We start from the raw sequence: 14,279 nt of genomic DNA on the forward strand, positions 1-14,279 counted from the left end.
CCGGTCCTGCAGCTTCCGGCTGAGGTAGGCAATGGGGTGCTCCTCCCCCGCGGCATTTACTTGGCTGAGGACGGCTCCCAGTCCATATGTGGAGGCGTCTGTCTGAACAATAAACCTTCGTTTATAATCCGGGGCAGCAAGGACAGGTGAGCAGGCAAGGGCGTCCTTCAGTTGGTTAAAAGCTCTGTCGCAGGCCGGGGTCCAGCTCACCACTCTGGGCAGGTTCTTCTTCGTCAGGTCCGTCAGGGGCTTGGCCACGGAGCTGAAGTTAGAGACAAATTTTCGGTAATAACTAGCAGTACCTAAGAACGCCATGACCTGTTTCTTGGTCTGTGGTATGGGCCAGTCTCTAATAGCCTGTATCTTAGCGGGCTCTGGTCGCAGTTTTCCCCCTCCCACTCTATGTCCCAAGTATTGCACCTCGCCCAGACCTATCTGGCATTTGTCTGGTCTAATTGTCAGGCCGGCCTCCTGTATCCGATCTAGAACAGCCTCAACATGATGCAAGTGGTCCTCCCACGTGTGGCTAAAGATTGCGATATCATCCAAGTAAGCACAGGCAAAGTCTCTGCATCCTTGAAGTAGCTGGTCCACCATCCTCTGGAAGGTTGCTGGGGCATTCTTCATTCCAAAAGGCATGCTTAGGAATTCAAACAGTCCGAAAGGGGTTATGAACGCTGACCTTTCCCTCCCTGCAGCGGTCAGGGGAATCTGCCAGTACCCCTTGCTGAGATCCAAGGTGGTGACATACTCAGCTGCAGCGAGTTTGTCCAGAAGCTCATCAATGCGTGGCATAGGGTAGGGGTCACTCATAGTATGGTCATTCAGTCGCCTGTAGTCCACACAAAATCTCGTACTGCCATCCTTTTTGGGTACAAGCACCACTGGAGAAGCCCAGGGACTGTGCGAGGCTTGGATAACCCCTAGGGCTAGCATATCCTCCAGCTCTTTGCACATGGTGTTTTTGACAGATTCAGGGACCCGGTAAGGTGCTTGTTGCATTGGTGGGACACCGGGGGTGTCCACATTGTGTTGGGTCAGCCTGGTTTGCCCTGGTCGGGAGGAGAACGCAGCCCTGTGCTGATGAAGTATATTGGACACTTCCTCTCGCTGTGCTGGGTGCAGGTGGTCCTTTAGAGGGACATCTTCTACAGTGGTGATGCGTTGGGCCGTTTCTAGGAGATCCGGGAGGGAGTCTCCTTCTGAGCGCTCCTCAGAGGCAAGTTGGCACATGGCAATCATAGGTGGAGCCCGATCGTGATACTCCTTAATCATATTAATATGGACAGTCTTTTGTCGGAGCCCCTGCTCATCTAGTGCTAAGAGGTAGTTGGTGTCATTGAGCTTTCGGAGGACTCTAAAAGGCCCTTCCCAGGTGGTCTGTAGCTTATTTTGGGGATGTGGGACAATCATAAGAACTTGTTGCCCCTCAGTAAATTCCCGATAGCGTGCTTTGCGGTCGTACCAAGTCTTTTGTCGAGTCTGCGCCCTCTGGACCTGCTCTTTAGCAAAATGGGACAACTGGGCCAGCGTGTCTCGAAGCTTCAGAACATAAGGGACAACAGGAATTCCGGTATCCTCCACTGTCCCCTCCCAGTGCTCCTTGACTAAGGTTAACGGACCACGAACTTTCCGGCCATACAGCAGTTCAAAGGGGGAAAATCCAGTAGATTCCTGGGGCACTTCCCGATATGCAAACAGGAGATGTGGTAGGTACCTTTCCCAGTCTGGATCAGTCTCAGTAAAGGCTTTTAACATGTTCTTTAGAGTACCATTAAAACGCTCACATAGTCCATTGGTCTGGGGGTGGTATGGGGTGGTCCGGATCGCCCGCACCCCGCAGGTACGCCATAGACACTGTACCAGTTCGGACATAAATTGGGTACCCTGGTCTGACAAGATCTCACTTGGGAATCCAACTCTGGTGAAGACAGTCACAAGGGCCTCGGCTACTTTGGTGGCAGAGATACAGGATAGTGCCACAGCTTCCGGGTATCGGGTGGCATAGTCGACTACTGTCAATATATATTGTTTCCCAGATTTACTAGGTCTAGCCAAAGGCCCGATGATATCAACAGCCACTCGTTGGAAGGGTTCATCGATGACGGGCAAAGGCTGTAAGGGGGCTCTTGGGTGGTCCCCTGGTCGGCCTCTACGCTGACATACATCACAAGTCCGACAGAACTGCGCAACAGCCTGAGAGATCCCAGGCCAATAAAACAAGTGAGTAAGCCTCCGTTCTGTGCGAGTTTTCCCTTGATGGCCAGCCATGGGAATGTCATGGGCAAGGTGCAGTAGGGAGGCCCGGTATCGCTGGGGCACAACAAGCTGTCTACAATAAGTCCAGGGTTTATCTGGAGAGCAAGCCTCTGTAACCCGGTAGAGGAGTCCATCTTCCTTAATAATCTTCTCACCACTTTCTCCTATCTGTCCAATCTCAGCCCGTGCTCGGAAACTATCCAATGTAGGGTCCGTCTCTACCTCCCTCCTAAACTGTGCCTTGTCCCAAATTGCAGGATTATTAGCCCCGAGGAAAGAGTCACTCACCAGTTGGGAAGTTGGGGCCGCTGGGCTGGAATCTGGCAGCAAATCCGGTCGATCCATGTTGGCTTCTCTCTGAGCTTGGCTTCGGGTCACTGCTCCCACAAAATGGCACTGTAGATTTCCAACATCGTTGCCTAACAGAACATCGGCCGGCAGCCCGCTCATCACACCAATTGTGCATCGTTTTGGTCCATAACCATAGTCAAGTTCCACGGTAGCTTTAGGAATACGTCTCCGAGTACCCTCTGCCAACTCGATAGAAATGCCAGGGCCCTCCTCTAGGGCCTCGGGTCGCACAACTCGGGGGTCCGCTACCGTTAGGAAAGCTCCCGAGTCCCGGAATCCAACAACTGTTCGGCCATCCAGGAGGACCTCCTGCAAGTGCTTCCGCTGAAGGTTTGCAGGATGTGTGGCGGAAGGCTGAATCCCATAGACCCCTGGAGGTGGAACAGATGGGTCATTCATGGAGTCATCTGGACATGGGGCCAAACTTTCTGTCCTAGGGGTGGTTCCCAGGTAGTGAATAGGCCGAGATGCCACGGTGGCCCGTGCCCCCATGTTAACAGGGCAACTAGCTTGCAAATGTCCAGGCCGCCCGCAACCAAAACATCTGCGCTCTAGCATTCTTCCAGTAGGTCGTTGTCTAGGGACAGGGTTGTTCATAGCTGGAGGCCGATGGGCTGGGGCAAGGGTAGAGGGGAAATTGTAATCCTGAGGCCGGGCACGAAAGGTGGGTGGCTGGCTGAAGGGTGTCTGGCGGACTGTGGTAGTTTTCCGCTCCTCTGCAAACAACCTCTTCCACTGCGGCTTGATGGTCAGGCCCTCATCTGCAAGAGAAGCAGCTTGCTCAACTGTGGCTGGGTTCCGTTCCAGCACCCACTCACGGATCTCAGCGGGGCACTGGGAAAAGAACTGTTCCTTAAGTATGACTTGGAGGATCTTATCGACTGTGACAGCCTCCTCTCCTTCTAGCCAGCGCTTGCATGCTTGCTTCAACTTGTGGGCGAACATGTGGAAGGAGCTTCCCCCATTGTAAGACAAAGAGCGGAATTGAACTCGGTAGGTCTCTGGAGTGACTGCATAATACTTCTGCACCGCTCTTTTAATGGCCTCATAGTCCCGCTGATCACTAGGGTCCATGGCTCTGAGAGCTTCCGCAGCCCCATCTCGTAGGTGCCCCACCAGATACCGGACCCAATCCTTCTCTGGGACTTCCATCAGGCGGCACTGGTGTTCGAAGTCCTGAAAATATCCATCAACATCCCCAGCCGCTTCCTCAAAGGTCTTGAAGTGTTTATGGGAGACATATGGTGGTTCTCTCACTGTTGGGCTGGGGGTCGGCGTTTGATTATAATTCCGCGTAGTTATCTCAGCCATTCGCATTTCATGCGCCATTCTTTCCTTTTCATGCGCCATTCTCTGTTCCTCCTTCTCCGTTTCCTGAGCCCTCTGTAATGCTCTACTCCTTTGCTCTGCAGTTGCTCCTAGCCCCAGCACTGCCAATTCCTCCTCATACAAAACAACCCATCTGCTCTTTTGGGTCTGTACCTGCCACTCCCGTATCTCTCCTGTCTCCTGGGGGCAGCCCTCCTCATGGTCGCTTTGCAGGGTCATCTCCTCCAGTGCCTCGATCAGTTGATCTTTCGTTCTTCCCTGGTAACTCAGGTTTAGTTCCTGGGCCCTTACTTGTAGACTTGCCATAGTCCAGTTCCTGTATTCTGAGGTTGTGGCTCCATTAATCGCTGGGCTGCTGTAGTCCATCTCGCTGTCCGCTGTTGATCCCACTGCTGCCAACCAGTTGTCACGGAGCAAAGGTATACGTCTTCCTCCGGAAGGTCTTTTGAATCAACACGGACGCAAGAGGTCGGGAGACAACAGCAATTTATTGTAATCCACAAAGTTAGTAGCCGGCGGCGGTCACATCAACCGTAATAACAATAAGTCCACAGAAGTCACAACTCAATGATAGCTTTGGTTCCTTGGTCCTGTAACTAAATCCTGGCTCTCTGCAGAGCTGTGCACAGGCCGGCTAACACATACTAACTGCTAGCTATATACTATATACTAAGACTGTTACACCTATATCTGTGGGTGGGAAGGGCTGAGTCACAGATCCTTCCCCCCTCACCTATACCAAGGAGAGCAGACTCCCTGTCTACTATGGACAATGCACCATCCAACATTTTCTTGGAGACACTGATCAGATTATCTCCACCCATCGTCCTCACTAGTTAGATGTATTTGCATACAATGTGCTAACACACTAGACCCGAATCAGCCAACTACACACTGATGTTTACAACAGGTTAGAGAATACATTCCACATGAAATATATATTACACATTGCCTATTGCCGGACTCTAACCATCCCGTGACAGGGGAGTATAGACTGTATATAGTATACGGACTCCTGGGATTATAGCTCACATTATACGGGGAGTATAGACTGTATATAGTATACGGACTCCTGGGATTATAGCTCACATTATACGGGGAGTATAGACTGTATATAGTATACGGACTCCTGGGATTATAGCTCACATTATACGGGGAGTATAGACTGTATATAGGACAGCAGGGCTGCGGGGAGGTCACTATGACATCATCAGGCCGGTTCTGCAGACTGATCTTTGGTCTCGATTTGCCAGTTTGAATGTGACCTTGAAATTCTACTTGGCCGACGTCTTCAAGTCCAGAATTATCCATCTATAATATCCAGATGACAACCCGTCCTGCAGGCGCAGATATGCTCAGAGCAGTTGTCACTTCCCTTCCCCCGCTCCTATTGCCATACAGTAGATGGAGCAACAATAAAAGGTTTTTCCACATGTTTCAGAAAGGTTTCCAGTTATTTTCCGGCTGACAATGGTTTGATGTCGGGCTCCGGTTACTCATCAGATTCATGGGAATCCCCTCCCGGCTATAAACAGAAAGATTCGCCTACACAAAATCCATCCCATTGCCCAGTCCAACCCCTAGTTTAACCCCTTCCTACACCTATATGTTACACTAATGGGTTAATTCCAGTATGGCAACGTGGATGCAAACAATGGGCAATGGTGCGTCCTATAACACCCCAGGACTGCGTACTGTGCATATGTGAGCAACGTATAGAGAAACATTGCCATATAGTCACTTCTCCCATATACGGCACTTCAGAGGGTCCAATGGGATATGATGTATATGTGAGTATAGGGAGGTGATGTGATGGATGTATATGGTGATGTATATGGTGATGTGATGTATAATGTGATGTGATGGATGTATATGGTGATGTATATGGAGGTGATGTGATGTATATGGTGATGTGATGTATATGGTGATGTGATGTATATGGTGATGTGATGTATATGGTGATGTGATGTATATGGTGATGTATATGGTGATGTGATGTATATGGTGATGTGATGTATATGGTGATGTATATGGTGATGTGATGTATAATGTGATGTGATGGATGTATATGGTGATGTATATGGAGGTGATGTGATGTGATGTATATGGTGATGTATATGGTGATGTGATGTATATGGTGATGTGATGTATATGGTGATGTATATGGAGGTGATGTGATGTATGTATATGGTGATGTATATGGTGATGTGATGTATATGGTGATGTGATGTATATGGTGATGTGATGTATATGGTGATGTGATGTATATGGTGATGTGATGTATATGGTGATGTAATGTATCTGGTAATGTATTTAGTGATGTGATGTATATGGTGATGTGATGTACTTGTTCCTTGCACCCTGCCTGTGATTGTTCCGGTATCTCAGCAGCTCGCTGGGACGCCATATAATGAGCATGTTGTTGGCATCGATGATTCATGTGCTACAACGTTTCGACTACTCTAAGAGCTGCTTGATGTCTAGCTGGCTCAATCCTCCTGCGCTCCGCTTGAGGAGAACTCTGTGACTTCTGGCTCCTTCATAGCTCTCATTGTTTGTGACAAATTAGATTTTCTTTTTCCCGCCATGTTTAATATTAGCAAACTGCCAATGTGGAGTAAAGGTGTTTTCCCCTCCAGTGTGTCAGCACTGCCTGGAGCAGATCAGATAATATGCAGAAGCTTGTACACAATGGACTGAGGGTTAGCTGAGTGTTACATAGAGAGATAACAGACCTGGGACCTGAGATAAGCGGCTGCAGGAGCAGTGTAATATAGTATGTGACCATCAATCCAGAACAGTAGTGAAGCCATGTCATTTACCGGGATACAAAGTAGCCGATGTGTTACTCCAGGTTACAGAGTATCTATGGGACAAATCTCATCCAAATCCAACCTGGGCACTATATACACTATAGATATATACAGCAGGTATATATACACTATAGCCTGGGCACTATATACACTATAGATATATACAGCAGGTATATATACACTATAGCTTGGGCACTATATACACTATAGATATATACAGCAGGTATATATACACTATAGCTTGGGCACTATATACACTATAGATATATACGGCAGGTATATATACACTATAGCCTGGGCACTATATACACTATAGATATATACGGCAGGTATATATGCACTATAGTTTGGGCACTACATACACTATAGATATATACGGCAGGTATATATACACTATAGCCTGGGCACTACATACACTATAGATATATACAGCAGGTATATATACACTATAGCCTGGGCACTACATACACTATAGATATATACGGCAGGTATATATACACTATAGCCTGGGCACTACATACACTATAGATATATACGGCAGGTATATATACACTATAGCCTGGGCACTATATACACTATAGATATATACGGCAGGTATATATACACTATAGCCTGGGCACTATATACACTATAGATATATACGGCAGGTATATATACACTATAGCCTGGGCACTATATACACTATAGATATATACGACAGGTATATATACACTATAGCCTGGGCACTATATACACTATAGATATATACGGCAGGTATATATACACTATAGCCTGGGCACTATATACACTATAGATATATACGGCAGGTATATATACACTATAGCCTGGGCACTATATACACTATAGATATATACGGCAGGTATATATACACTATAGCCTGGGCACTATATACACTATAGATATATACGGCAGGTATATATACACTATAGCCTGGGCACTATATACACTATAGATATATACGGCAGGTATATATACACTATAGCTTGGGCACTATATACACTATAGATATATACGGCAGGTATATATACACTATAGCCTGGGCACTACATACACTATAGATATATACAGCAGGTATATATACACTATAACCTGGGCACTATATACACTATAGATATATACAGCAGGTATATATACACTATAGCTTGGGCACTATATACACTATAGATATATACAGCAGGTATATATACACTATAGCCTGGGCACTACATACACTATAGATATATACAGCAGGTATATATACACTATAGCCTGGGCACTATATACACTATAGATATATACAGCAGGTATATATACACTATAGCCTGGGCACTATATACACTATAGATATATACAGCAGGTATATATACACTATAGCCTGGGCACTATATACACTATAGATATATACAGCAGGTATATATACACTATAGCCTGGGCACTATATACACTATAGATATATACAGCAGGTATATATACACTATAGCTTGGGCACTATATACACTATAGATATATACAGCAGGTATATATACACTATAGCCTGGGCACTATATACACTATAGATATATACAGCAGGTATATATACACTATAGCCTGGGCACTATATACACTATAGATATATACAGCAGGTATATATACACTATAGCCTGGGCACTATATACACTATAGATATATACAGCAGGTATATATACACTATAGCCTGGGCACTATATACACTATAGATATATACAGCAGGTATATATACACTATAGCTTGGGCACTATATACACTATAGATATATACAGCAGGTATATATACACTATAGCCTGGGCACTATATACACTATAGATATATACAGCAGGTATATATATATACACTATAGCCTGGGCACTATATACACTATAGATATATACAGCAGGTATATATACACTAAAGCTTGGGCACTATATACACTATAGATATATACAGCAGGTATATATACACTATAGCCTGGGCACTATATACACTATAGATATATACAGCAGGTATATATATATACACTATAGCCTGGGCACTATATACACTATAGATATATACAGCAGGTATATATACACTATAGCTTGGGCACTATATACACTATAGATATATACAGCAGGTATGTATACACTATAGCCTGGGCACTATATACACTATAGATATATACAGCAGGTATATATACACTATAGCTTGGGCACTATATACACTATAGATATATACAGCAGGTATATATACACTATAGCTTGGGCACTATATACACTATAGATATATACAGCAGGTATATATACACTATAGCCTGGGCACTATATACACTATAGATATATACAGCAGGTATGTAAGATGAGACTTTCCTTCCAGGTATTAGAGATGACATTTATTATACAAGGACGATATCTAAGGCCATGTTCATACCAGACACGGCTAGAACCGGCCACCAACCTTTTAAGTGCACAACCCCTACAAATCTATATGGTCTCAGGGTGGCCGTCACGTACGGACTGTCTATATGAGCCAAGAGTAAATTGAGGCCGGGATTTCTTCTTTATATGGCCAAGGTCTGGGGGAAGGATTGGTCGCCCACAAACAGAAAGGACATGTTTCCTGTGACGTCCCGTAAGATTGATGAAGTCGTATATAGTAGGGGTGACGTATATAGGACTCCTTGCATCGCTCACTTCAAATCAGGAACTTGTATTGAGAAAGAAAGAAAAACTTCATAGTTGGTGCGCAGTCACACACAGCGGGGGTGGGGGGACTAACCTTACACTTCTCCTTTGGCCACTGTGTCACTCTCTGGGTTGTCAAGAGTCACCTTAAAGGGCCATTAAGTCTAGAAGGAGGTACTGGCTCCCAGATCTGTGGATGGTGCCGGCCAGCAGGATGGAGGGGTACACCCTTGTCACGGTGAGTCGGCTACGCCATGTCCAGATGTCCAGACATCTTGGTGGACTAGTCATGGGCTTGGTTCTGTAGAACTTATATCTGTGTAGTAAGGAATGAGACAGCTGGATTGTCTGGTACCCTCTCGGTAAGGAATGAGAGAGCTGGAGTGTCTGGTACCCTCTCTGTATGGAATGAGAGAGCTGGAGTGTCTGGTACGCTCTTGCTATGAAATTAGAGAGCTGGATTGTCTGGTACCCTCTCGGTAAGGAATGAGAGAGCTGGATTGTCTGGTACGCTCTTGGTATGGAAAAAGAGAGCTGGATTGTCTGGTATCCTCTTGCTATGAAATGAGACAGTTGAATTGTCTGGTACCCTCTCGGTATGGAATGAGAGAGCTGGATTGTCTGGTACCCTCTCGGTATGGAATGAGAGAGCTGGAGTGTCTGGTACCCTCTCGGTATGGAATGAGAGAGCTGGAGTGTCTGGTACCCTCTCGGTAAGGAATGAGAGAGCTGGATTGTCTGGTATCCTCTCGGTAAGGAATGAGAGAGCTGGAGTGTCTGGTACCCTCTCTGTATGGAATGAGAAAGCTGGATTGTCTGGTATCCTCTTGCTGTGAAATGAGAGAGCTGGATTGTCTGGTATCCTCTCGGTATGGAATGAGAGAGCTGGAGTGTCTGGCACTCTCTCGGCATGGAATGAGACAGCTGGAGTGTCTGGTACCCTCTAGGTAAGGAATGAGAGAGCTGGATTGCCTGGTACCCTCTCGGTATGGAATGAGAGAGCTGGAATGTCTGGTATCCTTTTGCTATGAAATGAGAGAGCTGGATTGTCTCGTACCCTCTCGGTATGGAATGAGAGAGCTGGATTGTCTGGTACCCTCTCGGTATGGAATGAGAGAGCTGGAGTGTCTGGCACTCTCTCGGCATGGAATGAGACAGCTGGAGTGTCTGGTACCCTCTAGGTAAGGAATGAGACAGCTGGATTGTCTGGTACCCTCTCGGTAAGGAATGAGAGCTGGATTGTCTGGTACCCTCTCGGTAAGGAATGAGAGAGCTGGAGTGTCTGGCACTCTCTCGGCATGGAATGAGACAGCTGGAGTGTCTGGTACTCTCTCGGTATGGAATGAGAGATATGGATTGTCTGGCACCCTCTCGGTATGGAATAAGACAGCTGGATTGTCTGGTATCCTCTTGGTATGAAATGAGAGAGCTGGAGTGTCTAGTACCCTCTCGGTAAGGAATGAGACAGATGGAGTGTCTGGTACCCTCTAGGTATGGAATGAGAGAGCTGGAGTGTCTAGTACCCTCTCGGTATGGAATGAGAGAGCTGGATTGTCTGGTACCCTCTCGGTATGGAATGAGAGAGCTGGATTGTCTGGTACCCACTCTGTATGGAATGAGAGAGCTGGAGTGTCTGGTACCCTTTCGGTAAGGAATGAGAGAGCTGGAGTGTCTGGTACCCTCTCGGTATGGAATGAGAGAGCTGGAGTGTCTGGTACCCTCTCGGTAAGGAATGAGAGACCTGGATTGTCTGGCACCCTCTCGTTATGGAATGAGAGAGCTGGAGTGTCTGGTACCCACTCTGTATGGAATGAGACAGCTGGAGTGTCTGGTACCCTCTCGGTAAGGAATGAGAGACCTGGATTGTCTGGCACCCTCTCGTTATGGAATGAGAGAGCTGGAGTGTCTGGTACCCACTCTGTATGGAATGAGAGAGCTGGAGTGTCTGGTACCCTTTCGGTAAGGAATGAGAGAGCTGGAGTGTCTGGTACCCTCTCGGTATGGAATGAGAGAGCTGGAGTGTCTGGCACTCTCTCGGCATGGAATGAGACAGCTGAAATGTGTGGTACCCTCTCGGTAAGGAATGAGACAGCTGGATTATCTGGTACTCTCTCGGTATGGAATGAGAGATCTGGATTGTCTGGCACCCTCTCGGTATGGAATGAGACAGCTGGATTGTCTGGTATCCTCTTGGTATGGAATGAGAGAGCTGGAGTGTCTAGTACACTCTCGGTATGGAATGAGAGAGCTGGAATGTCTGGTACCCTCTCGGTATGGAATGAGAGATCTGGATTGTCTGGCACCCTCTCGGTATGGAATGAGACAGATGGAGTGTCTGGTACCCTCTAGGTATGGAATGAGAGAGCTGGAGTGTCTGGCACTCTCTCGGCATGTAATGAGATAGCTGAAATGTGTGGTACCCTCTCGGTAAGGAATGAGACAGCTGGATTATCTGGTACTCTCTCGGTATGGAATGAGAGATCTGGAATGTCTGGCACCCTCTCGGTATGGAATGAGACAGATGGAGTGTCTGGTACCCTCTAGGTATGGAATGAGAGAGCTGGAGTGTCTAGTACACTCTCGGTATGGAATGAGAGAGCTGGAATGTCTGGTACCCTCTCGGTATGGAATGAGAGAGCTGGATTGTCTGAAACCCTCTCGGTAAGGAATGAGAGAGCTGGAGTGTCTGGTACCCACTCGGTAAGGAATGAGACAACTGGAGTGTCTGGTACCCTCTCGGTATGGAATGAGACAGCTGGATTGTCTGATATCCTCTCGGTATGGAATGAGAGAGCTGGACTGTCTGGTACCCTCTCGGTAAGGAATGAGAGACCTGGATTGTCTGGCACCCTCTCAGTATAGAATGAGAGAGCTGGATTGTCTGGTACCCTCTCGTTATGGAATGAGAGAGCTGGAGTGTCTGGTACCCTTTCGGTAAGGAATGAGAGAGCTGGATTGTCTGGTACCCTCTCGGTAAGGAATGAGAGAGCTGGATTTTCTGGAACCCTCTCGGTAAGGAATGAGAGAGCTGGAGTGTCTGGTACCCACTCGGTAAGGAATGAGACAACTGGAGTGTCTGGTACCCTCTCAGTAAGGAATTACACAGCTGGATTATCTGGTACCCTCTCGGTAAGGAATGGGAGCTGGAGTGTCTGGTACCCTCTCGGTAAGGAATGAGACAGCTGGATTATCTGGTACCATCTCGGTATGGAATGAGAGAGCTGGATTGCCTGGTATCCTCTCGGTATGGAATGAGAGACCTGGATTGTCTGGCACCCTCTCAGTATGGAATGAGAGAGCTGGAGTGTCTGGTACCCACTCTGTATGGAATGAGAGAGCTGGAGTGTCTGGTACCCTTTCGGTAAGGAATGAGAGAGCTGGATTGTCTGGTACCCTCTCGGTATGGAATGAGAGAGCTGAAGTGTCTGGTACCCTCTCGGTATGGAATGAGAGAGCTGGATTGTCTGGCACCCTCTCGGTATGGAATGAGACAGCTGGATTGTCTGGTATCCTCTCGGTATGGAATGAGACAACTGGATTCTCTGGTACCCACTCGGTAAGGAATGAGAGAGCTGGAGTGTCTGGTCCCCTCTCAGTAAGGAATGAGACAGCTGGAGTGTCTGGTACCCTCTCTGCATGGAATGAGAGAGCTGGAGTGTCTGGTCCCCTCTCAGTAAGGAATGAGAGAGCTGGATTGTCTGATACCCTCTCTGTATGGAATGAGAGAGCTGGAGTGTCTGGTACCCTCTCGGTATGGAATGAGACAACTGGATTGTCTGGTACCCTCTCGGTAAGGAATGAGAGAGCTGGAGTGTCTGGTACCCTCTCAGTAAGGAATGAGAGAGCTGGAGTGTCTGGTACCCTCTCGGTATGGAATGAGACAGCTGGATTGTCTGGTACCCTCTCGGTAAGGAATGAGAGAGCTGGAGTGTCTGGTACCCTATCAGTAAAGGAATGAGAGAGCTGGAGTGTCTGGTACCCTCTCAGTAAGGAATGAGAGAGCTGGAGTGTCTGGTACCCTCTCGGTAAGGAATGAGACAACTGGAGTGTCTGGTACCCTCTCGGTAAGGAATGAGAGAGCTGGAGTGTCTGGTACCCTCTCGGTAAGGAATGAGAGAGCTGGATTGTCTGGTCCCCTCTCGGTAAGGAATGAGACAGCTGGATTATCTGGTACCATCTCGTTATGGAATGAGAGAGCTGGATTGCCTGGTACCCTTTCAGTATGGAATGAGAGAGCTGGAATGTCTGGTACCCTCTCTGTATGGAATGAGAGAGCTGGAGTGTCTGGTACCCTCTCAGTAAGGAATGAGACAGCTGGAGTGTCTGGTACCCTCTCTGTAAGGAATGAGAGAGCTGGATTGTCTGATACCCTCTCTGTATGGAATGAGAGAGCTGGAGTGTCTGGTACCCTCTCTGTATGGAATGAGAGAGCTGGAGTGTCTGGTACCCTCTCGGTAAGGAATGAGAGAGCTGGAGTGTCTGGTACCCTCTCGGTAAGGAATGAGAGAGCTGGAGTGTCTGGTACCCTCTCGGTAAGGAATGAGACAGCTGGATTGTCTGATACCCTCTCTGTATGGAATGAGAGAGCTGGAGTGTCTGGTACCCTCTCGGTATGGAATGAGACAACTGGATTGTCTGATACCCTCTCTGTATGGAATGAGAGAGCTGGAGTGTCTGGTACCCTCTCGGTATGGAATGAGACAACTGGATTGTCTGGTACCCTCTCAGTAAGGAATGAGAGAGCTGGATTGTCTGATACCCTCTCTGTATGGAATGAGAGAGCTGGAGTGTCTGGTACCCACTCTGTATGGAATGAGAGAGCTGGAGTGTCTGGTACCCACTCGGTATGGAATGAGACAACTGGATTGTCTGGTACCCTCTCTGTCTGGAATGA

General features: G+C 47.4%; 1 protein-coding gene across 3 annotated transcripts in view; it reads left to right on the top strand.

Annotated features, from left to right (window-relative positions):
• The window catches only part of SPI1 (Spi-1 proto-oncogene), an 81,498-nt gene that overhangs the window by 28,170 nt on the left and 39,049 nt on the right, over positions 1 to 14,279 (top strand). For 2 of the 3 annotated variants that reach the window (XM_075283336.1, XM_075283334.1), the window contains exon 1: positions 9,483 to 9,623. The exons of the other annotated variant lie outside the window; for it this stretch is intronic. In XM_075283336.1, coding sequence (XP_075139437.1) covers positions 9,582 to 9,623 — 42 coding nt within the window. In that variant the 5' untranslated portion in view covers positions 9,483 to 9,581. Of the gene's footprint in view, positions 1 to 9,482; positions 9,624 to 14,279 lie in introns of those variants that run through there. 3 annotated transcript variants of the gene reach the window in all.

The sequence above is a fragment of the Leptodactylus fuscus genome, chromosome 7 (assembly GCF_031893055.1).
Source record: "Leptodactylus fuscus isolate aLepFus1 chromosome 7, aLepFus1.hap2, whole genome shotgun sequence".
Lineage (NCBI taxonomy): Eukaryota > Metazoa > Chordata > Amphibia > Anura > Leptodactylidae > Leptodactylus > Leptodactylus fuscus.